The sequence below is a fragment of the Rhinoderma darwinii genome, chromosome 6 (genome assembly GCF_050947455.1).
Source record: "Rhinoderma darwinii isolate aRhiDar2 chromosome 6, aRhiDar2.hap1, whole genome shotgun sequence".
Classification (NCBI taxonomy): domain Eukaryota; kingdom Metazoa; phylum Chordata; class Amphibia; order Anura; family Rhinodermatidae; genus Rhinoderma; species Rhinoderma darwinii.
In genome coordinates this window covers 124,177,963-124,205,043 of record NC_134692.1, presented here as the reverse complement: position 1 = coordinate 124,205,043, position 27,081 = coordinate 124,177,963, and the positions used below count along the sequence as shown (strand labels likewise).

At 43.0% G+C, this 27,081-nt stretch overlaps 1 protein-coding gene across 1 annotated transcript; it reads left to right on the top strand.

The window, feature by feature from the left end:
- Nucleotides 1-18,437: 18,437 nt before the first annotated feature.
- On the top strand, nt 18,438-26,562 carry LOC142656459 (protein kinase C delta type-like). Its single transcript, XM_075831393.1, has 4 exons — nt 18,438-18,721; nt 23,887-24,137; nt 24,493-24,555; nt 24,720-26,562. Exons 1-4 carry the CDS (start codon nt 18,476-18,478, stop codon nt 25,372-25,374), a joined length of 1,215 nt encoding a protein of 404 aa, XP_075687508.1. The 5' UTR covers nt 18,438-18,475; the 3' UTR covers nt 25,375-26,562.
- The last annotated feature ends 519 nt before the right edge of the window (nt 26,563-27,081 follow it).

Below are 27,081 nucleotides of genomic sequence, written 5' to 3'. Positions count from 1 at the left end.
CCACTTTATGTCTGCATTTAAAAGGGAAATGGGTCTGTAACTACTACAACATGTGGGATCTTTCCCTTCTTTAGATAATATTGTAATATGAGCCTCTAAGGCCTGTTTTGGAAGATTATCGCCTCTGAGCAGGGAGTTACAGAGTGCAGTGAAGTGAGGGAGTAATGTGTCTTTAAACTTTTTACAATATCCCACTGTAAAGCTATCTGGTCCCGGGCTTTTCCCCGAAGGAATGGTCATCAAAATTTTTCCTAATTCTGTTTCAGTAAATGGACAAGTAAGAGTATCTAGATCCACCCCCTCTATTTTTGGAAGGTCAATGGCCGCCAGAAAACTAAAGATCAAGGAGGCCTCATTTGTAACCGATGGTGCAGTCCCAGAAGAGGTCTGTAAATTATACAAATTATGGTAAAACGCTTGAAAAGCCTCTGCAATATGAGCAGTGTCTGAAACCACTCCCCCTGTTTAATCTCCGGGATAAAAGTCTTTGCTTGGTGTTTGCGAATTAAGGCCGTCATCATTTTATTCCCCTTGTCACCATGAGCATATTGCTTATATTTTGAAATTTGAATGAGGTGGGCGGATTTAACATTAAGAATGTCTTTCACCTTATCTCTAAGACTGGTCAATTCCGCTAATGAGGAGATGGCGACTGTCTTCTTGTGTACTCCCTCTAAAAGGGCAAGCTGAAAAAATAAGGAATTCAATACAGCATTGGTCTTTTTCTTTACATACATTCCCAGGGAAATAAGCTCACCTCTGATCACCGATTTATGAGCCTCCCACACAATCGGATTTGAAATAGAGTCTGAGGCGTTATGAGCGAAATATTGAGATAAATGCTTCTCAACAATCTGAGCATTAGTCTTGTCCGCTATAAGAGTGTCATTAAGTCACCAACACCAATCTCCCTTAGGGCATGACCACACGTGGCGGATTTCCTCCGCAACTGTCCGCATCAATGCCGCACAGAATCTGCGTTGCAGATTCTGCTGCGGATCTGCACAAAATGTGCAGTAAATTGATGCGGACTAGCTGCTGCGGACTGCGGTAAAAGTACTTCCCTTCTCCCTATCAGTGCAGGATAGAGAGAAGGGACAGCACTTTCCCTTGTGAAAGTCAAAGAAATTCATACTTACCGGCCGTTGTCTTGGTGACGCATCCCTCCTTCGGCATCCAGCCCGACCTCCCTGGATGACGCGGCAGTCCATGTGACCGCTGCAGCCTGTTATTGGCCTGTGATTGGCTGCAGCCGTCACTTAGACTGAAACGTCATCCTGGGAGGCCGGACTGGAGACAGAAGCAGGGAGTTCTCGGTAAGTATGAACTTCATTTTTTTTTACAGATAGCTGTATATTGGGAACGGTAGTCACTGTCCCGGGTGCAGAAACAGTTACTGCCGATCGCTTAACTCTTTCAGCACCCTGGACAGTGACTATTTACTGACGTCTCCTAGCAACGCTCCCGTCATTACGGGAGCCCCATTGACTTCCTCAGTCTGGCTGTAGACCTAGAAATACATAGGTCCAGCCAGAATGAAGAAATGTCAAGTTAAAAAAGCAAGACGCATCCGCAGCACACATAACATGTGCATGACAGCTGCGGACTTCATTGCGGAAATTAGAATCTCCATTGAAGTCAATGGAGAAATTCCGCCATGAGTCCGCCACTGCTCCGCAACAGACAGAGCATGCTGCGGACACCAAATTCCGCTCCGCAGCCTATGCTCCGCAGCGGAATGTTACGCATCGTCTAAACGAACACTTCTAAATAGAAGTGGAAGTCAATGGACAAACGGCTCCGCTGCGGATTAACGCTGCGGAGTGTCCGCAGCGGAATTTAAGTGAAATTCCGCCACGTGTGAACCCAGCCTTAGGAATACCTATCAAACTTATAGACACTGAAATCGGGGCATGGTCTGATAGTAAAATATGGCCTATATCCGCAGAGCGGACTAATGAAGTATATTTCTGCGAAAGAAAAATATAATCCAATCTGTGATATGTATTGTGAGTGGGTGAAAAATAAGAATAATCCTTATCTAGCGGATTTAGCAATCTCCAGACATCTGTCAAGTGCAGGGAATGCAAAACCTTATTCAATTGTGCTAGTGTCTTATACGAGGTGTGCTGAGATCCCGTGGTGTCAAAAATCGGGTTAAGGGGTAAATTCAAGTCTCCTCCCAACACCAAAATCCCTTCAGAAAAATCCCTTAAGATGTTCAGGGTACGAATAAGCCAAGAAGACTGACCAACATTAGGAGCAAACAGATTAGCGAAGGTATATACAGTATTACCAATCTTCCCTTTTATAAACAAGTTTCTACCCTCTGAGTCTTCCATTTGCGTTAACGAAAAAATTAAATAAATTTATGTATAGCTATGCTAACCCCTCGAGCTGCAGACTGATAAGGGCAATGGAGCCATAAATTAAAATCTCTAGTAGGAATAGTAAGGAGTTTTGTACGTTTGAAATGCGGTTCTTGTAAAAGGACCACGTGTGCAGCCTGCTTTTTCAACATTCTAATAACTTGACTACGCTCCTGTGGCACATTCAGACCCCTCACATTATGCGACACAATCTTAAGTTCCGCCATATCCCCCAAAAATCCACTTCAATATTTTTTCAGACCACATGACATTACAAAGGTAACATAAAAATAATAGAATGTTAAATAACTGTATTCCATAAAGGAATAAAACAAGAACTATTGGAAAGGGTGCAATTCCAGCAGCTAGAGAAACAAGCAGCATCACCCTACAAAAAGGAGAAATATCCTTACAAGAAATACATGAGATTGACCTCGAGGCACGACAACCCAAACCCCACCCAAGTAGCTTTTTATATATCTAGTGTAATACCGATAAGACACTTCAATTGCACTTATAGTACATTATAGCAACAAATGTGAGGACCATGAAACCATCAGTAGTAAACTTATAACAAAGCAAAGAGGATTATAAATCCCCTAAATCCCATACATGAACAAGGAAACTGAAAGGTAAGCCATCAATTAGTGCAAGGAATTATGCAGATACATATTTACTATGGAGCAGCCAAGAGTCCTCAAGTCGAATCCCTTCCCTGGGTCATGGGAGTGCTTTTCTTTCCTCTCGGCGAGTGATGTCCAGTCACCCTTGTCCAGGGATCGGCCTCACGTAGAGCAGGTATCCTCGGAGGTTGAGCCAAAGGAAGCGACGAGGGAATGTCTATAGGTTGTAATCCGAGTAAATCCCAAGCAGCACGAAGATCCTCCGGTTTCCTAATCACAATTTGCTTGTCCTGTTTAATTATCGCCACTCCAAAAGGAAACAGCCAACGAAACGGGATGTTGTTAGCCCGCAGCATATCCAACAGCAGCTTCAATATGGATCTTGGAAAAGAAGAATAGAAGTTCCCTCATAACGAACTCCATCTGAAGACCTTGCTTGCTTCAGAAGCGCAGCTGTGTCCACATAGCTGAGTAGACCAGAGATTACATCTCGAGGGGGATCTTGTGATCGTGGCTTAGCTCTCAAGGCCCTATGTATACGTTCAATATGAATTGGCGCAGCGCTCTCCTCTCCCAATATAGAAACAAAAATCTCCCGAGCAACTTTAGGCAAGGCCTCATGTGATATGGATTCTGGAAGGCCGCGAATCCTAATATTCTTTCTGCGACTTCTGTTTTCCTGATCTTCAGCATGCAATAAAGCCATGTTAATGTGATCATGTTGTATATGTAAAGTCTCTTGTACAGCTTCTCCAAACTTGACCACCTCAGCATGTGTGGACTCAAGCATGTCCACCCTGTCCCCCATATGTCGCAAGTCTGCTTTTATTTCTGCCAGATCTTTGGCTAAGGGGCCCAGTGCTTTAAAAAGTTGTCTCTTGATGAATCCCCTTGACACAGGGACATAAGTTGACTCACCCCCAGCCTCCGATTGATCTCCTGTGCTGCCGACATCAGAGTCTTCTGCAGCCTCATGGCTGCACGCTGCTTCCAGCGCCATCTTGGATTTTTGCTCCGGGGAGCGCTCTAAAGTTTTCTTTAAAAACTTGTCCAAATCGGCTTGGTTTTTCCCCGGTTTCAGGGTGCCTGAGGGATCTTTGCCCTTATCTTTCACGGTCCTCACCATTTTTCTGTGTCTTATCACGCTATGAGCTCGGGTAAGTCGGGTTGCAGCGGGAGCTCCGGATCAAGCCACCTTCTCTGCTCGCTGTCAAGCTCCGCCCCCCAACACTTATATTTTTAACAGCATTCTTACTTTGCAGCATCTTTCTACAACTGCCTAAAATTTTTCCCAGTATTGTACATCTTTATTTAGAGGGGACTCATGGCAACTATTTATATTTAAATGTCTTTGCATAGCTTGATAAAGAAATAAAGATGTTTTTATACATTTTTGGTCGTGAACAGTTACATTTATGTGTCATCTTTCCTTCGTCTCATGATGATATAATATTGACACATATGTGGCACCTCGACTTTTATTAGAGGTGCCCACAGTTTTTATAATAGATAACACTTTGACTGCTCAGATTAGACAAGTAACCTTCTGCTGGATCTAATAGGAAACTCATAGGGAGGCGTGGGAAAGACAGAAAAGAAATGTTAAGAAATATATTATAGCTTATTAGGCGCAGCAGTTGCCCCAATCCAAGGCTTCTCCATAGACACTGGACCTCCAGTGCCTACTGTTAAATATGGTGATTAATCTTTCTATAAAACGTCCTCCAAATGGTCTATGAACCATATGATCTCACAAAACATTAGCCAATTTGATAGACCACAATCCAGCATCGGAACATGACCAAGTCCAGTCTTTGGTAGAGCCTCAAAAACATAACTTCCTTCAACTCCACCATATTCAGCAGACTTGTCAGACTTACACAGAGTTTAGAGACCCTACTTGGTTTCAGAAACTATATCTCTCTCATACAGTGACAAAACAAAGCCCACCAGAGAACCAGAGGACATGTGCATGTTCTTTATAGATGGAGGGTGGGCCCTCAGAATCATCTTCTCTGCTTGACCCAAGGAACCCCAGTCCGACGCTGCTCCAAATTATTTCTTGGGACAACAGTTTTATATGCACTATCTGTGTAAATGTGGTTCAATGCTTACTGCCTGAACAAAACAGCAGACCCTTATACAACACATATAACTTACCTATCACATTGTACGGGCCTGTAGTTCCCATTGCTTTACCTTATCAAACTCTTTCCTTCCCTTATGTCTCAAAAATCCCCACTTTCTGTTGTTAATGTTGGAATTGCATTTATCTGACAATTTTTACACTTAAGATGGGATGTTTCTCTCAGCGGAATGTAAAGTCATTGTCCCAACACCAGATGAGGGCTATGAGGGAGCCCCCTGTTCCCGCTGCCCCTGATCAATACCTTCACCATTCTCTACATGCAGCGGTGGGTTTTAGTGGAGTCTAGACATTACATTTTGTCTTCTAGATCCCCCTGTGGTCAATAGTCAGGAGACACTGGTCTAGTTTTGCCCTATGGGTCAAGGCACATGGGAATATCAGTGCACAGCAGGTATATAACCGGGAACACACAGAACTTATGTTGACAAGATAAAGAGCGCAGGTGAGGACAGCAGCAAGACTACCTTCTTTCCAATGCTTCCGGCAATCTGCCTGTAATAGAAGCTCCTATTAAAAGATGACATTTACCTGACTCCTTATATCCTCAGAACTGCGGTCCTCCCGCCAGGGATGTCTCCTTACACTTAACTGATCATTAAGGGGTAGTTCACACTGAGTATTTTGGTACTGATTTTGACGCGGAAACCTCATCGGAAATAGCACCGAAAAACACCCGCCCGAGGGAAAAATAAGCGACATGCCCTATCCCCGGGAGTTTCCATCTCTGACCTCCCATTGACATCAAAGGGAGGCAGAGAAAGCGTTTTTCGCGAAAAAATTCCTGAAGCAATTTTAAAGCAGATTTTTCAACCTGCAAAATACTCAGCGTGAACAGGGCCTTAAGGTGTATTCCCGTCTTAAACATTTATAACATAATCACAGGGTGTGCCACCAATGCCTTACAAGTGCAGATATCACTTCTAGGAACCTCACCTATTGGATAAACAGGAATCCAGTGACCCCTGTCTGCTTATTCATGGACGCTACAGACTACATAGAGTTCAATATAGAGTCGCTATCCATTAAAGTCTATGGAAGTTATGGAAAGAACTACTTGCTTCCCCCTTACTGAATGGCTGAGGATCCCAGAGCTGGGACTGACACCTATCAGGCATTTATGCTACACACTGTGGATATGCCATATATGTTTAAGATGGGAATATCCCTCTAAGTGATGTTATCATTTCCACTTTTTGATGATAAATACAGAGCGCAGTTGCAGTGTGGTTGTTTGATTTGTTTTGTTGTCATAGGAGACTATTGAAGATGTAGGGGGAGGAATCCTATACAGATGGTAGTATGGATGGTTGTGTGTAGGTGTTACGGCCAGGGCCGCTATTACAATTTTCTGGGCCCCATTCAGTGAAATGGTTATTACCCCTCTCACCCCGATACTCTATATATCTAGGAGAGCACGCTTGGTTCACATTATCATTGTGCTTAACCCGTTAGTGATCGGTCCATCGTGTTTCTACGTCGGTCACTAACGGGCCTTATTCCGATGCCATAGACTTTTTACGTCGCGGCATCGGAATAAGTAAACAGAGCAGGGAGCTGTCAAATCTCCCTGCTCTCAGCTGCTAGAGGCAGCTGAGGGCTGGGAGCGTCCCTGCTCTGCTGGGTGAGATTGATATTAGTATCGATCTCACCCGTTTAACCCCTCATATGCAGTGCTCAATAGCGAGCACCGCATCTGAGTGGTTTTGGAGAGAGGGAGGGAGCTCCCGCTCTCTCCCACCGACACCCGGCGATACGATCGCCGAGTGTCTGTGTCTTCTATGGCAGCCGGGGGCCTAATAAAGGCCCCCAGGTCTGCCTGTAGTGTATGCCTGCTAGGTCATGCCTCTAGCATGACCTAGCAGATGCCTGTCCGTTTTAAACGGACAGGCATAATACACTGCAATACAAAAGTATTGCAGTGTATTATAATAGCGATCGCAGAATCACATATTATAGTCCCTATAGTGGGACCAGTAAAAAAGTTTAAAAAAAAGTTTAATAAAGTTAATAAAAAAAAATGTGAAAAAAAAATGAAAAACCCAGCTTTTCCCCTTACAAACTGCTTTAGTATTAAAAAAACAAAATTAAGTTAAAAAGTTACACATATTTGGTATTGCCGCGTCCTTAACGACCCCGACTATAAATCTATAACATTATTTAACCCGCACGGTGAACGCCGTAAAAAATTAAATAAAAAAAGATGGAAAAATTGCTGTTTTCTGTGAATTCTGACTAAAAAAATGTGATTAAAAAGTGATCAAAAAGTCACATCTACTCAAAAATGGTACCAATAAGAACTACAGGTCGTCCCGCAAAAAAAAAGCCCTCATACAGCTGCATCGGCGAAAAAATAAAAACGTTACGCCTCTTCAAATAAGGAGACACAAAAACAAATACTTTTTAAAAGAAGCGTTTTTACTGTGTAAAAGTAGTAAAACATGCAAAAACTATACAAATTTGGTATCGTTGCAATCGTAACAACCCGCTGAATAAAGTTATTGTGTTATTTATACCACACGATAAACGTCGTAGATTTAGGACGCAAAAAAGTGTGGCGAAATTTCAGATTTTTTTTTATTTCCCCCCCAAAAAAAGTTAATAAAAGTTAATCAATAAATAATATGTCCCCCAAAATGGTGCTATTATAAAATACAACTTGTCCCGCAAAAAACAAGACCTTATACTGCTATGTCGACACAAAAATAAAAGAGTTATAGCTCTTGGAATGCGACGATTGAAAAACGTAAAAAATAGCTTGGTCATTAAAGGGGTTGTCCGAGATATATTTTTATTTTACATTTAAACACACAATGCACACATTAAATATTCCATAATATACTTACCTGTGCGATCTTGCTTCTGTTCTCCGTTCTGGCAGCTCTTTTCTGCCGATCACATGTCTTCTGACGTCACGTTTTCTTACTCCTCCACTGTCGTGTCGTATCCCGATCACATGGTCTCGCCCCAGCGAGACCTCGGATGGGACACGACACGTCACTGGTCTGCGGGTGCCCGCCCGCCCAGCCTATGCATCTTTTCACTGTGAGCGCGCCTATGCGTGTTCACAGTGAAAAAAGTGAAGAGGGACGGCACCTGCGGACTAGAGAGGTACAGTGGCATCTGTACTTTTAGTTCTTCCCCTATCAAAGCCTACACATAGTAGGATTTGATAGGGAATTATACAATACGATGCAGCACACGGGTCGCATGCAGCCCTTGAGGCTGCTATCTACGGCCCGCGGGACACCGTTGCGCCGTAGGACCCGCACTACGCTAGTATAGGCTCTGCTCTGATGTCAGGCGAGTCTCGGAGCAGAGCCTATAATAGTACACTGTTTAACAACTGGTTCCCGACCGCTGGCTGTATTTTTACGGCCAGCGGTCAGGTACGGGTCCTTAAAACCCGAGCCATAGACTTCCTACGGCTCGGGTTTTAACTTGCTGCCCGCGCGTTCGGGCAGCTGAATGTCGGGTCTCCGGCTGTCAGTGACTGCCGGGGACCCGGAGGAGAAGATAGAAGCAGCTTTCGCTGCTTCTGTCTTCTCCGATGTTTTTTTACACCGCGTTCAATGAACGCTGTGTATATGAATAGAGACAGCGGCCCCGCGCCTATTCCTCCCGGTGATCATGTGACAGGTCACATGATCGCCGGGTGCTGTTAGTGGCAGGCTGGTGCTGGGTCTTACTAGACCCAGCACAGCCCAGCTAGTGACAATCGTCACTATGAGAGGGCTGATTTCCCCTGTAACTGGGGCTACTGTGCAGCTCCAGTTACAGTGGAAAAGATGGTGTAAAATAAAGAAAAAAAATATATAAAGTTCCCCAAAGGTCTTTTCTGACCTTTGGGGTACAGACCATAGTAATAAAAAAATAGTAAAGTACAAAAAAAAATTAATAATAAATACACATAAAATACCCACCCCAAAAAAAAACGTTCCCCCCCCCTGCCAATCATTGTTGTAACGCTAGCGCTGACCCAATTACCCTAATATAGATATGTAATATATAAAAATTTACGGTAGACAATGGCAATCACAAATAAAAGGTCTATTTTAGGGTAAAACTATGTTATTACCATAAAAAAAATAGCTGAAACGTAAAAAAGCTTATTTTTTTACTATTATTTTCAAACTTTATGAACGAAAATTCTAAAATGGCAAAAAGGTGTGTATAAAAACGATAAAAAATGAAACCTGCATTGTCTACGGAAAAAACGTCGCAAAAATCACGTCGTTAGCCCAACAAATAAAAAAGTTAGAGCCATTTAACTAACGTGCTAAAAATGGCTAAACAGTGTCTGGTCCTGAAGGCGCAAAATAGCGCGGTCCTGAACTAGATAAGATCTTCTGGGGTCCTGTATCTAAGCCTACATTGTTAGGGTATGTTCACACGAGGGCGTCCGTAACGGCTGAAATTACGGGGATGTTTCCGCCTGAAAACATCCCCGTAATTTCAGCCGTAACGGCATGTGCAGGCACTTGAACGCCGCGTCCATTACGGCCGTTATTAGCGCTGCTATTCATTGGAGTCAATGAATAACGGCTCCAATTACGGCCAAAGAAGTGACAGGTCACTACTTTGATGCGGGCGTCTATTTACACGCCGTCATTTGACAGCGGCGCGTAAATATACGCCTCGTGTGAACAGACAAACGTCTGCCCATTGCTTTCAATGGGCAGATGTTTGTCAACGCTATTGAGGCGCTATTTTGGGACGTAATTCGGGGGCAAAATGGCCCGAATTACGTCCGTAATTAGTGCGTGTAAACATACCCTAAGGGTATGTTCACACGGCCTATTTACGGACGTAATTCGGGCGTATTAACCCCCGAATTACGTCCGAAATTATGGCTTGAAAGTGTTGGCAAACATCTGCCCATTGAAAGCAATGGGCAGACGTTTGTCTGTTCACACGAGGCGTATATTTACGCGTCGCTGTCAAAAGACGGCGCATAAATAGACGCCCGCGCCAAAGAAGTGTCCTGTCACTTCTTCAGACGTAAATGGAGCCGTTTTCCATGGACTCCATGGAAAACCAGCTCCAGTTACGTCCGTAATGGACGCGGCGTTCAAGCGCCTGCACATGCCGTTACGGCTGAAACGACGGGGCTGTTTTCTCCTGAAAACAGCCCCGTAATTTCGGCCGTTACGGACGCTGCCGTGTGAACATACCCTAAGATTAGTGTCTTGGGGTCCTGTATCTAAGCCTAACATGTGGTATTCTTAGATACATGGCCCATGTGTGACACTGTCTGCTTGGGTAATGTATCTAAGGCTATCTTGTGGTAGGCTTAGATACATGGTCTAACAGTATCACACATGAGCAGTGTATCTAAGCATCCCTCTTTTTTTTTTTTCTTAGTTATTAGGTGTTTTTTACAGGTTGGGTCCTTGGTACTACATCAAGTTCAAGGACTACTTCAATGACACCTTTTTTATTTTTAATAAAATCGTTAACCAGTGTTGTGTGTGTTATTTCATTACAATATTTTTTCTATGTCCTTCTCATTTATTTCAAAATTTATTATTAGTTCATTATTAATGGGCACTGTCTAACAGCGTCGATTAGTAAGACTTCATCCACACTAGCGTATGTATTTTCCGCGCGTGAAAAACTTGCGTCAATCCCATCCGTGTGTTTGCATTAGGGCGGATTAACACGATTGTGCTATACGTCCGTGCAACCCGCGTGATATTCACGCGGGTCGTACGGACCTATGCAAGTCTATGGGGCAGTGCAGACAGTCCGTGAATTTTACGCAGCGTGAGTCTGCTGCGTAAAACTCGCGACATGTTCTATATTTCTGCGTTTTTCGAGCATCACGCACCCATTGAAGTCAATAGGTGCGTGAAAATCAGGCGCAGCACACGGAAGCACTTCCGTGGGACGAGCGTGATTCGCGCAACAGCAGTAAAGTAATGAATGTAAACAGAAAAGCACCACGTGCTTTTCTGTTTACAAACATCCAAATGGCGTGTCATAATGATGGGGGCTGCTCGAAAACCGCAGCTGCGCATCGGTATGAACATGGCACGGAGCTGTCAAGTGCATTTTGCGCCCGCAAAACGCCACCGTATTTGTGTGCGCAAAACGCACACGCTCGTGTAAATCTGCCCTTATGCATCAGTGTGCTTTTCGATTGTCATGTGTTATTCACGCACTCACAAAGCCAGCCCATTTTTTTCTTCTTTTTTCCAACAAATTGCTGTGTAAATCACGCACCAAACGTAAGTGTAGGTGCATGATAACGCACCAATAGAGGACATGCAGTATGTTTCACGCAGCGGACTCTCGCTGCGTGAAAAGTCACGCATGTGTCAACGGCCCCATTGAAATAAATGGGTCGCGTGTGTTGTGCGTTTTTTCAAAGCACAGCACACAGACTTGATTCACACTTGTGTAAATCGTGCCTAAGGCCCCACTCATACCAGGGTGAATCTCGTCCGTGTGCTGATCGTCGAAACCACGCACAGCACACGCGACCCATTTATTTCAATGGGGCCGTTTTCACGCAGCGAGAGTCCGCTGCGTGAAACATACTGCATGTCCTCTATTGTTGCGTTATCATGCACCTACACTCACATTAAATAGATGCATGCGTGAAAACCACGCACAAAACAAGCGTGTTTGGTGCGTGATTTATGCTGCAATTTGTTGTAACAAAAAAATGGCCTTTCTGAGTGCGTGAATAACGCATGCCACTTGCTAAGCACACTGATGCAGAACGCACACAAACTGACCCGATTCATACGCGTTTCTCACGGGCGTCAATCTTACACGCAAGTGTGCATGAGGCATAAGACAGGGCTGGACGAACACTAACCATCACTATGACCCTGTTACCCTCCGCCACCAGGGAAACTGGGAATAGCATACCTGGGTAACATCCAGTAGCTGACCATCGCTAATACTGTGGTGGCCACAGCGCTGGCTGTTATTATTAGGGCACGTTCAGACCTGGCAGAGTTTTTATGCTTCAAATGTTGGTGCAGATTTAGGGGAAAGTACGCAACGAATCTGCACCAATATTTGCAGTTTTGACAGGTAATTCAGACGTTGCAGAAAACACTGCGGACCTGCCACTGATTTCGGTTTTTGCATTGCAAAGGCTGAAATACTTTGTGCCATTGCACTTCTCCGCAACAGACAGTGCAAGCTGCGGCCTGAAATTTCTGCACCGCTGCCTATCGTCCGCAGCGGAGTTTATCAATGTCTGAAATAACTTGCCTAAAAATGTGTAGAAGGGCTGATTCAGACGAACGTGGCATTTTTGCGCAGGCAAAACACGCGGCATTTTGCCTGCGCAAAAGCCACTTACCTGCTCCGTGAGGCAGCATCATATGCGTGGTTTTTGCGCAGCCGCCATCATTATGACACGCCATTTGGATGTTTGTAAACAGAAAAGCACGTGGTGCTTTTCTGTTTACATTCATCCGTTTGACAGCTGTTGTGCAAAACAGCCAGTTCGCACGGAGGTGCTTCCGTGCGGCAATGCGTTGTTTTCACGCACCCATTGACATCAATGGGTGCGTGATGCGCGAAAAACGCCGGAATATAGAACATGTCGTGAGTTTTACGCAGCGGAATCACGCTGCGCAAAAATCAATGACAGTCTGCACTGCCCCATAGACTTGCGTAGGTCCGTGCCATACGTGTGGAAAACACGCGGGTTGCACGGACGTATATGGCGTTCGTGTAAATCTGCCCTTAGGTAGACAGCGCCACTATGATTCCGGTCCACAACGGATTGCTTCATGTCTCTGCCTAGGTCTATGTCCAAGCAAAGCGTGCAGGAGCGGAATCCCCGACCATAGTGGGATTCCACTACTCCGATAAGTTACAATAGCGCTACGAACAATAGCGCTAGGTACAGGTGGGGGAGGGGTAGTGTGTCATCCATGTAATAAATTACTCCTCCTCACAGCACAAAGTGCATGTGAGGAGGAGGAATGGTACATGAAGTACAATAACGGAGGCAGCATTAGGCTAAGTTCACACAGAGTATTTTGCCGAGTTTTTTTTAAGCGGAAACAGTGTCGCAAAACTCGTCAAAAACGGCCCGAAAATGCGTACCATTGATTTCAATGGGAGGCGTCGGCGTCTTTTTCCCGCGAGCAGTAAAACTGCCTCTTGGGAAAAAGAAGCGACATGCTCCATCTTCGGGCGTTTACGCCTCTGACCTCCCATTGACTTCAATGGGAGGCAGAGAAAGCGTATTTTGCGTTGTTTTATGCCCGCGGCGCTCAATTGCCGTGGGCGAAAAACGACGCGAAAAACGCAGCAAAAACAACGCCAAAAAGGCTACGATAAACGCCGCGAAAAACATCACAAATAAAGCCGCGAAAAAAGAGGCAAAGAACGCCACGAAAAACGACAGGAAAAACGCCACGAAAGACGCAACGAAAAACGCAGAAAAAAACCCACAAACAACGACGCAAAAAAAGACGCGAAAAACGACGCAAAAAAGGCTACGATAAACGCCACGGAAAACACTGCAAAAAAGACGCGAAAAAAGCCGCAAACAAAGAGGCAAAGAATGCAGCGAAAAACAACTGGGAAAACGCCACGAAAGACGCAACGAAAAACGCAGCAAAAATAGCCGCAAACAACGACGCAAAAAAAGAAACGATAAACGACGCGAAAAAGGCTACGATAAATGCCACGGAAAAAGCTGCGAAAAACATCGCGGAAAAAGACGCGAAAAAAGCCGCAAACAAAGAGGCAAAGAACACTGCGAAAAACAACTGGGAAAACGCCACGAAAAACGCAGCAAAAATAGCCGCAAACAACGACGCAAAAAAAGAAACGATAAACGACGCAAAAAAGGCTATGATAAACGCAACGGAAAACACAGCAAAAAACATTGCAAAAAAAGACGCAAACAAACAAGCAAAAAACGCCAAGATAAACAAAGCGAAAAACGGCCCGAACAAAGCAGCAAACAAAAACGCAAATAAAGCCACAAACAGCGCACAAAAAACTCCGGGAAAAATGACGCAAAAATCAACGTGCAGGGAGAGGTAAATCTGCCGCAAACTTCAAGACGGAATTTTGAGGCAGATATTCCTCCTGCAAAAAAACTCTGTGTGAACATGGCCTTAGTGGAGAGAGACATGAGATAGAGGAGGGTGGACGAGGGTGAGGGAGACACGAAGAGGTTTATAGACCTGAAAAGAGAAAGAAAACATAAATGTGAAAAACATAATGGGGGGAAGAACATTTGCTCATCATCCTTCAAGAATGTCAGCAAGGAGACAAGTGCAGTGAAGGAGGTCAGCGGGAGGAGCAAGGACAGCTCACATGAACTCTTTGAAGGTACGTGCACGCTCTTTGCAGCCTGCAAGGAGCGTGCACGGGAAAAAAGTTTCATCACAAGGAAAGATCAACAAACCAGAGCTGAACTGCATGTAAACAAACTGTGCTGAATTCAAAGAAGAAATGTGTTAACCCCTTAACGACCAAGGACGAAAATGTACGTCATGGTCGGCTGCTAGTTCCCGCACCATGACGTACATTTTCGTCCGCATTTCAAACTGTCACTCTGTGTAAACACAGAGTGACAGACCCGCGCTGACAGCTGTCCTAGACAGCTGAGACATCAGTCTTGCCGGACAGCGGACCATCGCCGCTGATTTCGGCAGTTAACCCCTTAAGTGCGGCGACGGATTGCCGTCGCCGCATTTAAGTGGTTTGAAGCACATCAGCAGCCCCCACGAAGTGATCGTGGGGGCTACCGATGCTTGTCACGGCAATCGGAGGTCAGATAATGACCTCCGGGTTGCCATGCACGGAAGCCTCGGAGGAACAGCCTCCGGCCGTTCCTCCTCTGCTTCCTGTCAGTGTGACAGTCACGTCACAATGACAGTTAGAGTACATTACACTACGTGTGTAGTGTAATGTACTCTAGCAGCGATCAAAGCTGCAAGACTAAGTGTCCCCTAGTGGGACAAGTTAAAAAAGTAAAAAAAAGTAATAAAAATGTTTTAAAAAAAGTGTAAAAATAAAAGTTATAAGTTCTATAAACACTAAATGCTTTTTTTCCTATAATAAGACTTTTATTATAGAAAAAAAATGAACACGTTAAAAAAAGTACACATATCTGGTATCACCGCGTTCGTAACGAACCCAACTATAAAACTATAATGTTATTTTTCCCGCACGATGAACACCCCAAAAAAAACAATAAAAAACTACGACAGAATAGCAAATTTTTGGGTCACCACCGCTCCCTAAATAAATAATAAAAAGTGATCAAAAAGTCGCATATACCCGAAAATAGTACCAATAAAAACTTCTATCCGTCCCGCAAAAAACAAGCCCTTACACAGCTTTTTTGACTAAAAAATTAAAAAATTATGGCTCTCAGAATATGGTGACACAGAATTTTTTTTTTTTATAAATAAGTCATTTTATTGCGCAAACGCTAAAAAAAAGGACCAAACCTATATACATATGGTATCGCCGTAATCGTACCAACCCGCACAATAAATTAAAAATGTCATTTATTGCGTACGGTGAGCGCCGCAAAAAAAAACCTAAAAAAACGGTGTCAGAATTCCTGTTTCTTGCTCAGGATTGCAAAAAAATTGAATAAAAAGTGATCAAAAAAAAAAATCGCATGTACCCCAAAATGGTACCAATGAAAACTACAGATTGTCCCGCAACAAATAAGCCTTCACACCACTCTATTGATGGAAAAATAAAAAAGCTATGGCTCTTGGAAAGCGGGGAGTGAAAATCTAAAATATGAAAGCAAAAAATGGATCAGTCCTGAAAGGGTTAATTCATTTCTAATGAAGAAAACGTATGACCACATGTGGGGTATTTCCGTACTCGGGAGAAATTGCTTTATAAAAAAATGGTTGTTTTTTTCCTCCTTTATCCCTTGTGAAAATGAGAAAATGCAACATTTTAGTGGAAAAAATTTTGATATTAATTTTCGCGCCCTAATTCTAATAAACTCTGCAAAAGAACCGTGGGGTCTAAATGCTCACTATACCCCTAGAAAAATTCCTTGAAGGTTTTTCCAAAATGGGGTCATTTTTGGTGGGTTTCCACTGTTTTGGTCCCTCCAGTGCATTGCAAATGCGACATGGCACCGAAAACCATTCCAGCAAAATCATAAATCCAAATGGCGCTCCTTCCCTTCTGAGCCCTGCTGTGGGTCCAAACAGCAGTTTATTACCACATATGGGGTATTGTCGTAATCGGGAGACATTGCTTTACAAATGTTGGGGTGCATTTTCTTCGTTATTCCTTGTAAATAATAAAAATTTCTATGTTGTTTCAGAAAAAAAGTACATTTTAATTCTTACAGACTAATTTCAATATATTTAGCGAAAAAACTGTGTGGTCAAAATGCTAACTATACCCCTAGATAAATACCTTAAGGGGTCTAGTTTTCGAAATGGGGTCGTTTATGGGGAGTTTCTATCATTCTGGCAGCTCAAAGCCTCTCCAAATGCACAGTGGGGCCTAAAACATTTTCAAGCAAAATATGAGTCCTGAAAGCCTCCGGGTGTTCCCTTCCTTTGGGGCCCTGCCGTGTGTCCAAACAACGCATTAGGGCCACAATGTGGGTATTTTTGAAAACAAGAGAAAGAGGGTGATAGATTTTGGGGTGTGTTTCTTCATTTTCATGGTCGCTTTACAAAGAAATCTGTCTTCAAACAAATACTTTTATGAAAAAAGTGAAATTATTATTTTTTTCACCTGATATGCATTAAATTTAGCAAAGAACTGTGGGGTCAAAATAATTACTATACCCCTAAATAAATACCTTATGGGGTCTAGTTTTCTAAATGGGGTCGTTTATGGGGAGTTTCTATCGTTCTGGCAGCTCAAAGCCTCTCCAAATGTACAGTGGGGCCTAAAACATTTTCAAGCAAAATATGAGTCCTGAAAGCCTCCGGGTGCTCCCTTCATTTTGGGTCCTGCCGTGTTTCCAGGCAGCGCATTAGGGTCACAATGGGGGCATTTTTTAAAACAGGAGAAAGAGGGTGATAGATTTTGTGGTGTGTTTCTTCATTCTCATGGTCGCTTTACAAAGAAATTGGTCTTCAAACTGATACTTTTATGAAAAACGTGAAATTTTTTTTTTTCACCTGCTATGTATTACATTTAGCAAAAAACTGTGGGGTCAAAATACTTACTATACCCTTAGGTAAATACCTTAAGGGGTCTAGTTTTCTAAATGGGGTCATTTGTGGGGGTCTCCATCACTCTGAGACCTATGAGCCTCTGAAAACCTGGCTTGGTGCCGGAAAACAAAATGTACTTCAAAATTTATAAAATTATTATTTCAATTTGTAAGTCCTCTAAATTGCTGAAAATTTATTTTATTTTTTCAAAAGTGCTGCCAAAATGGAGTAAAGAGATAGAAATATATATTTAATTAAAAAAAATTGTACAGTATGTGTGTACATATGTGACATATTGCAGTTAAAAATAGGGGAAAAAGGTAATTTTTACAAAATTTCTTCCATTTTTTAATTAATTTCCGCAAATCGTATCAGTCTACTTTTACCACTAAAATAAAGTACAACATGTGACGAAAAAACAATGTCAGAATTACTTGGATATTCAAAACTTTCACAGAGTTATTCTCTGATAAAGTCAGACATACCAGATTTGACAAATCTGGCAAACATGCCCGGTCATTAAGGGGTTAAGTAGAATTTTTTTTTTAAATAATGCTTTATTTAGGTTGTTTGTATAAGGGGTAATGTATGACAGAGTTTTTGAAAAAATTTTGGGATCTCGGACAACCCCTTTAAGGTCTAAAATAGGCTGGTCATTAAGGGGTTAAGGGGCATTCTTGCCAGTATAAACAGTGAAAACTAGATAGTGCCCCCATTAGGAATACAAGAGTTACTTCTGTTAGGAGAGGGATGAGCGGTGTCTATACAGCGAATCTTATCTCAGTATAATCGGTGCATTCTGCTATCTGCACATATCGATTATACATTTACAGAGACGTAAGTAGTAAAAACCCATGAACATGTATTATCCAACTATTATTTACAGTTCCTGATGAGCTACGGGCACCACTGCCAGCCCTAATATACCAGACTCTTTATTTGCCCCCATTCCCATCTACTAATAATACAGAACTAGAAGAACCCGCCATGAAATTCCCTCTCATTCCCCTGGACACTAGACTGTCACCCTTGATGCCCACATCAGATATGGCAGATCAGTGCCAGGAAGGTGCCACCTGAGGATTCCATGACCTCTGACATCATGTGACCTGCACACGACCAACTGACATTTACTTTCAACTGTTGACGGCAGCGATTAGACGGAGGTCTACAGTTTGGAAGAGATTTGCGTAAATGGCGTCCACTGGACACAGCGAGAAGAAGAAAAGAGGAGACGAGAAGAGGAAGAGGGAAGAGGAGAGCATCGCAGGATTTAAGAAGAGGAGAGGAGACCAGGACAGAGGAGACCACAGAGGATTGGAGGATGAGGAGCCAAGTTCTGGGAGAAGCCAAGACTCTGGAACATCCAGCCCCTATGCCAGGCTTAACATCAGCCGCTTCACCATCCACCAGGTCCTGGGTAGGGGCAGCTTTGGCAAAGTGAGTATTACAACTCCTTATTTAATTTTAAAGGGACAGTAAACCTATTTTTTGTTTTATCTGCATCTATTGTTTTCTGTTATCAGCCATTTAACCCCTTAGTGACTAAGACTGTTTTGGCCTAAGGACCAGACCATTTTTTTCAAATCTGACATGTATCACTTGAAGTGGTAATAACTTTGAAATGCTTTTATTTGTTCAAGCGATTCTGAGATTGTTTTCTCGTGACAAATTGGACTTCAACCAGTTCAGGACCGCGCTATTTTGAGCCTTCAGGACCAGACACCGTTTAACCCTTTTTAGCACGTGTTAGGCTATGACTTTTTTATTTCTTGAGCTAACAAAGTGATTTTTGAGATGTTTTTTCCGTAGACAATGCAGGTTTCTTTTTTTATCGTTTTTATACACATCCTTTTTGCTATTTTTGAATTTTTATTCTTAAAGTTTGAAAATAATAGTAAAACAATAAGCTTTTTTACATTTCAGCTATTTTTTTTTTGGTAATAACATAACATCTTACCCTAAAATAGACCTTTTATTTGTGATCGTCATTGTCTACTGTAAATTGTAATATATTACATGTTTATATTAGGGCAATAGCGTTACAACAATGATTGGCGGGGGGAACGTTTTTTTGGGGGGTTGGTATTTTATGTGCATTTATTATTCATTTTTTTTGCACTTTACTTTACTTTAATTTTTTTATTACTATGGTCTGTCCCTCAAAGGTCAAAAAAGACCTTTGGGGAACTTTATATATATATATTTTCTTTCTTTTACACCATGCTTTTCCACTGGAGCTGCACAGCAGCCCCAGTTACAGAGGAAATCAGCCCTCTCATAGTGACGATTGTCACTAATAGGGCTGTGCTGGGTCTAGTTAGACCGAGCAGCAGTCTGTCACCAACAGCACCCGGCGATCATGTGACCAGTCACATGAACACCGGGAGCAATAGAGACAGCGGCGCGGCCGCTGCCTCTATTCCTATACACAGCGTTCATTGAGCGCTGTGTACAAGTGATCAGAGAAGACAGAAGCAGCGAAAGCTGAATCTATCCTCTCCTCAGTGTCCCCGACAGTCACTGACAGCTGGAGACCCGAAATTCAGCTGCCCGATCGCTCGGGCAGCAAGTTAAAACCCGAGCCGTAAAAAGTCTATGGCGCGAGTTTTAAGGACCCGTACCTGACCGCTGGCCGTAAAAACACACCCAGCGTCGGGAACCAGTTAAGATAGTGGTGAAATTTGGTCGACACATTCAGTGTTTATTTATGAAACACACCAAAATTTTAAGAAAAATTTCAAATATTTGCATTTTATCAAATTTAAATGCATCTGCTTGGAAGACAGATAGTAATACCACACAAAATAGCTGCTATTTCACATTTCCCATATGTCTACTTTATGTTTGCATAGTTTTTTGCACGTCCTTTTATTTTTCTAGGACATTACAAGGCTTAGAATTTTAGCAGCAACTTCTCACATTTCCAAGAAAATTTCAAAAGCCTTATTTTGGGGACCGGTTCCGTTCTGAACTGTTTTTTAGGGCCTTATATACTATAAACCCGCTATAAATCATCCCATTTTAAAAACTGAACCCCTCAAATTATTCAAAACAGCAGTTAGACCGTTCCTGAACCCTTTAGGCGTTTCACAAGAATTAAAGCAAATTAAAGGTGAAATTTACAAATGTAATTTTGGATATTGGGGTCTTATTTTTATTAGAATATATTTTAGGCACCATGTCAGATTTAAAGAGGTCTTGTGGGACCAAAACAAAGCAAACTCCCCAAAAAGGACAACATTTGGCAAACTACACCCCTCAATGAATTTATAAAGAGGTATAGTGAGGATTTTGACCCTACAGGTATTTTGCTGAATTTAGTGTAATTAGGCTGTGAAAATGAAAATCTACGTTTTTTTTCTAATAAAATGTTGTTTTAGCTCAGATTTTTTCAGTTTTACAATAGATAAAGGAGAAAAAGAAACATATGTGGTAATAAACTGCTGTTTGGACCCACGGCAGGGCTCAGGAGGCAAGGAGTGCCATTTGGCTTTTGGAGCTCAAATTTTGCTTGATTGTTTTTCAGGTGCCATGTTTCATTTGCAAAGCCTATGAGAGGCCAAAACAATGGAAACCCCCAAAAGTGACCCCATTTGGGAAACTACACGCCTCAAGGAATCTATCTAGGAGTATAGTCAGCATTTAGACACCACAGGTCTTTTGCAGAATTTATTGGAATTGGGCCGTGAAAATTAAAATCTACATTTTGTTCCACTAAATTGTAGAATGTCTTTATTTTTGCAAGGGATAATGGAGAAAAAGCACCCCAACATTTGTAAAGCAATTTCTCCCGATTACGGCAATACCCCACATGTGGTCATAAACTGCTGTTTGGATACACAGCAGGGCTCCGAATGGCAGGAGCGCTATTTGGCATGCAGATTTTACTGTATTGGTTTTTGGCCACCATGTCACATATGCAAAACCCCTGAGGTACCAGAGTACAGTGGAAGCCCCAAGAAGTGACCACATTTTGGAAACTGCACCCCTCAAGGCATTTATCATTTGCCTGGACAAGACAGGGCTCAGAAGGGAAGAGCACCATGCGCATTTGAGGTCTATTTTGGTGATTTTCACAGCATTGGCCAACACTTGCATGGCCCTGAAGTCAAATAGTAAAACAAACCCCCAAGTAGTGACCCCCCATATTGGAAACTACACCCCTTATGGCATTTTAAGGTATGTAGTGAGCATTTTGACCCCACAGGTGATTCTACATTAGAAATTAGTGCCCAGCGGATGGTCCAAAGTGAAAATTGCAATTTTCCACTGATATGCCAATTTAGTGCACAATATGTTGTGCCCAGTTTGTGCCACTGAAGACAAATATCTTATAAAACTGTTAAGCCAGTTCTCCCGGGTATGACAATGCTATATATGTGGACGTAAACTGCTGTTTGGGCACGCTGTAGGGTTTACAAGGGAGGGAGCGCCATTTAGCTCTCGGAGCACAGATTTTGCTTGGCAGTTGTTCGGTTTGGGGTTTTACTGGTATTTCGGTGTATAATGTGGGGGCATATGTAAGCTGTGCGGCGTACATCAGGGCATAATAATAGGGTATAATAATGGGGTAAATAAACAATTCATAGATGTGTGGCCGGTGTCGCACTGATAAATGGCGCCCAATCTTATCCGCTTTTGGAACAATGCATATTTTTCATCGCCATTTTCTGAGAGACAGAACTTTTTTATTTTTTCACCACCAGAGCTGTGTGAGGGCTTATTTATTGCGGGACAATATGTAGTTTTCATTAGGACCATTTTGGGGTACACATTTTTTTTAATCACTTTTTATTCCATTTTTTTGGCAAGCAATGTGACCAAAAACCAGCAATTCTGATAATGTTTGTTTGTTTTTTTACAGTGTTTACCGTGCGCTATAAATGACATTTTACTTTATTCTGCGGGTGGATATATTTACGGTGATACCATATGTATATAGTTTTTTTATGTTTTGCAGCGTTTGCACAAAAAAAAATCCCTTTTTTGAAAATAATTTATTTTTTGTTTCACCATATTCTGAGAGCCATAACTTTTTTATTTTTGCATTGACAAGGCTGTGTAATGGCTTGTTTTTTTGCGGGATGGGTTGTAGTTTTTATTGGTACCATTTTGGGGTACATGCGACTTTTTGATCACTTTTTATTCTATATTTTAGAAGGGCTTTACCCAAAAAAATAGTGTTTGTTATTTATTTTTTTGCGGTGTTCACCGTGCGGGAAAAATAACATTATGGTTTTATAGTTTGGGTTGTTACGAACGCGGTGATACCAAATATGTGTACTTTCTTAACGGTTTCATTTTGTTTCCTATAATAAAGTACTTATTATAGGAAAAAAGGCAGTTTTTAATTTTTTAACTTAGAACTTTAATTTTTACACTTTAGCTGAACTTTTTTTATTTTTATGTTTTTTTGTCCCACTAGGGGACTTGAAGACCTGCACCTCTCATCTTTATTCTAATACATTGCACTACCCTTCTAATGCAATGCATTAGAGCTGTCAGCTATTCACTGACAGCAAGCCTATTAGGAATCGGAATCCGTGCAACCACATCGCAGCGATGCCAATCTCCTGCAAACCACTAAGATGCCCCGATCGCTTTTGATCGCGGCATCTAAGGGGTTAATGGCAGGGTACAGAGGTAGCTCCGTTCCCGGCCGTTACAGCAGGATGGCAGCTGTGATATACAGCTGACACCCTTCGACTCATGGTGCAGGCTCAGCTTCAGAGCCCGCCGCCATCTTTTATCTGCAGCCAGAAGCCTTTTAAGCCCCGTACTTGACAGACAAAGTGCCATTGTTAGGCCTCCTGTTGCTAACAGTCGATCGGCTAGTGTGGCTACCCGGCTCTTTTAGCCCGGTAACCATGCTGCAATACTGTGATTGGTCAGTCACTACTGACTGACAAATCACAGTGATCGCTGGCGGCACCGCGCTGCGATTGTTCCCCTGACGAGTGACTGTGACTATCGGCTGTCTGTGACTGCCGATGTCACTGTTCTGTCACCATGTCTTTGGACATGGTGACAGAATAGCACCATGACGTAACTGTTCTTCATGATGCCTTAATGCAGGGCAAACTATGACGTAAAGTTGCGTTAAAGGGTTAATATTGTGCAGATGGTGATTGTATGTTCTTCTATGGAATTCATAATCAGACATCCAGAAAATGTCCTGCCCAGTGACCACTGCTTTATGTCATATATCTCATCTGTTCCTCTTATCATCACATTTAGGTCTAGTGCTGCTATAAAGGGGTATTCCGATTCATTGCTGATCTCAAAGTTCACAGCTGTGGGGGAGGGGGCATTATTTATTTCCATGTCCTGGCCCATTTAAGCTGCTATAAGGAAACAATACATACAGTGACCTCTATGTCCACATTACACATTACAGTAGCTGTATGGATCCCAACCAAGTCAAAGACCTATCTACTGCTTGTCCTTAAGACCTCTCCATAGAACATCCAACAGCGGACACTGCATTATGCCGGGAGCTCAGCTTTATTCAGCTGTAGGGTCCTGGGTATTACCTGAATGACGACCCCTCAGTCCACCCCTGTTCCTTCTTCTCATGAGGATTGTCCACTTGTTTTCCTCAGGTGGTGCTGGCATCAGTCCCCGGCCGAAACACCTATATGGCCGTAAAGATGATCACCAAACGGCACAATACAGAAGTAATCATGAGAGAGCGGCGGATACTCCTGGCGGCCCGAGACTGCCCATTTCTATGCCACCTCTATGCCGCACAACAGTCTCGGGAGAGCGCATGCTTTATCACGGAGTATCTGTCCGGTGGCAGCCTGGAGGCTTCGATCAGGATGTGCGGCTGCTTGGACACCGGCAGCGTAAGGTTAGTAAATAACTAATCAGGAGACTGAGGGGAATATACCAATAGGGGAACAGAGGAGGGGGATAACAGCTGAGGTCAGGGGTGTAGTCAGGGGAGAGCTGGTGGGCACAAGCCACTCAGCCTTGGCTAAGGGATTTAGATAAAGGGCTAGGACAGAAAACTGAATCTCTTTCTCGGGTGAGGAAAACTTAGCTAGGAGGTCAGATGAAGGACAATGCAGAGAATAGAGAGAATACAGGCTGCCATAAACAGCACCTCTGCTCTGCCACAGACCCCACAGAATCACACATGATATTAGGGAATTGATGCAGGAATATTTGATGACATTGAGACTACAATCTGTTTTTCCCATCAGATTCTACACAGCAGAGATTGTGTGTGGCCTCCAGTTCCTCCATGGACACAACATCGTCCACCGGTAAGCAGAACTTTCCTCTTTTTTTTATCTTTACATGCTAGAAATAATGCACCCATCTTTCCTAGGGTCCTGAATGGCTATTCTGTTTAGTCTTGCAGTGACCCATCACCCTCCTCCTGTATCACTGGGCAGATTTCTCATTCTCTTGTCTCATTTCTTTGCAGAGATCTAAAGCCTGATAACATCATGCTGGATGCAGCTGGCCACATCCGAATCATCGACCTGGGGCTCGCCCAAGATGGCGTCACCGCCTCCAATAACATCCGTGGAGTGACGGGAACACTTTATTACATGGCCCCTGAGGTGCTTCTTAGGAAGAGATATGGCCCAGCAGTTGATTGGTGGAGCCTGGGGATTGTGGTGTCCAGGATGTCAACAGGACGCTTCCCCTTTAACAACGGCCCAGACCGGCAAACGGCTTACAAAGCCATCACCACCAAAAAGCCCATATTTCCATCTTGGCTTAACACTGACGTAAAACATCTCGTCAAAAAACTGCTGCATAAGAATCCTGAGAAGCGCCTCGGTGTGTGCTGGAACATCAGAGCTCATCCATGCTTTTCCACCATCGGCTGGGAGGAACTGGAGGAGAGGAGAGCACGGCCGCCATTCACACCATTTGAGCCAGTTCTGGAGAATCACCATCTGCAGTGGCCGGAGAGAAAAAAATCTCTTCACCCCTTGGCCGGATTCAGCTATATGTCACCAAGCTGGACCGGGTTAGATCCTCCTCCTCTGGAGATAACACTCATCAGATGTTTTTCTTACCTTCTGTTCCTCCTCATTGTCCGTGTCTTCTGCCTCTGTCTCTTCCAATGACTTTGTCTCTGCTACTTCTTAAATTGATGAGATCCACTGCCCAGAACTTCATGCCTCCTGACCCGCACCTCAAATCTCTGCTGCTGTATGTCACCTCGGCTGCCCTAGAACATCATCTCTCTCCGTACCATCTACATGCTGCACCTTTGCCATCTTGTTGCTACCCCAGTTGCTTGACTTTGCATCCTCCAATCCCGGGCTGGCATCTGACATCACTCCGGCCTGAAGATCCTCTTCACCCCCAGGAGCGGCCTGTGCTTAGATTCCATCTGTAGAGTTCAGGAACAATAGCCGCATCTTGCAGTCCTGACGATCCTGAGTAGCGGCAAATGTACCTGAGCGGCTATTATCCCTGAACTTACCCCAGCACAGGCCAGGTGAGTAATACACACATCACACGTTACACCCACATCACCCACACTTCATAATAAGTACAGACACCCACACTACATGATAAGTATAGACACCCACACTACATTAGAAGTATAGACACTAGCACTACATTATAAGTATAGGCACCCACACTACATGATAAGTATAGGCACCCGCACGTAGACACATAGTAGAGACACTAGCACTATATTATAAGTATAGGCACCCACACTATATGATAAGTATAGGCACCCACACTACATGATAAGTATAGACACCCGCACGTAGACACATATTATAGATAGATGAGATATCAGCCTTTGATCCTGGGATTATTCTGATCGCCATATTTGGGGTCAGGAAGGAATTTTCCCCCCTTAATATGAGGACAATTGGCTCATTCCTCACAGGGGGTTTTCGCCTTCCTCTGGATCAACACGGCCTTAATTAGGTTTAGGATGATAGATTAATAAGTAGGTACACTTATAATATAATATAAATAAAGAAAAATAATGAAAAAAAGTAAAAAAAATTAAGTTTACCCCCATATTACACATATTACACATCAGCCTTGGATCCTGGGATTATTCTGATCGCCATATTTGGGGTCAGGAAGGAATTTTCCCCCTTATATGAGAATTGGCCCATTCATCACAGGGGTTTTCGCCTTCCTCTGGATCAACACGGCCTTAAATTTACATATATATTTAAAATAATTGACACATACATATTACTTAATAATTATATTTAAAAAAATCCTAATAATAAAATATACCCCCCTGTTATCTATAAATAAAATCTTCCTTTTACCCCCTACATCTTTGTGCTTGTTTTTATTCTCATTGGACGTCTATCTAGTAAATGTTGTATAGGCCCCAATGTCTGATTCTCCAGGTTTAAGCCATTTAAAAGGTATATGTCAGATATAAAACCAAATTTGGTGTGAACAGAGCTTTACAGGGGTTGTCGGCCTTTTACAACCTCCATTTTGTTAGAGGGATCTTGTCATCTGTGGGGAAACCGACTGCAAGTGTTAAAATGTTCTACTGCGCCTCTAAAGGTGGAATGAAGCATTACACAGGTCCAACTAAAATCACAATGTAATACATGGACGTGTCGGATCCTCCTCAACAGGAGATACTGTTTGTAGCCATTCTCTATTCTGGCTAGTCGATGAGCGTCCTGAACGGAAAACACCTTTCTATTATCTCTATTTCCCTAACAGAGCACTTGAAAATGGGTTATACAATGATAAGAGAGTTTGTTACAATGTATCAGTGCAGGTGAGAACTGGAGTATTTCTCTCATAGAGGATTGCCTAGACTGGATACAATA

Coding starts and splice junctions, on each gene's coding strand:
- LOC142656459 (XM_075831393.1), top strand. CDS start 18,476: ATGGCGTCCACTGGACACAGCGAGAAGAAGAAAAGAGGAGACGAGAAG. Junction 18,722..23,886: donor GTAGGGGCAGCTTTGGCAAA/GTGAGTATTACA, acceptor TGTTTTCCTCAG/GTGGTGCTGGCATCAGTCCC. Junction 24,556..24,719: donor GGACACAACATCGTCCACCG/GTAAGCAGAACT, acceptor ATTTCTTTGCAG/AGATCTAAAGCCTGATAACA.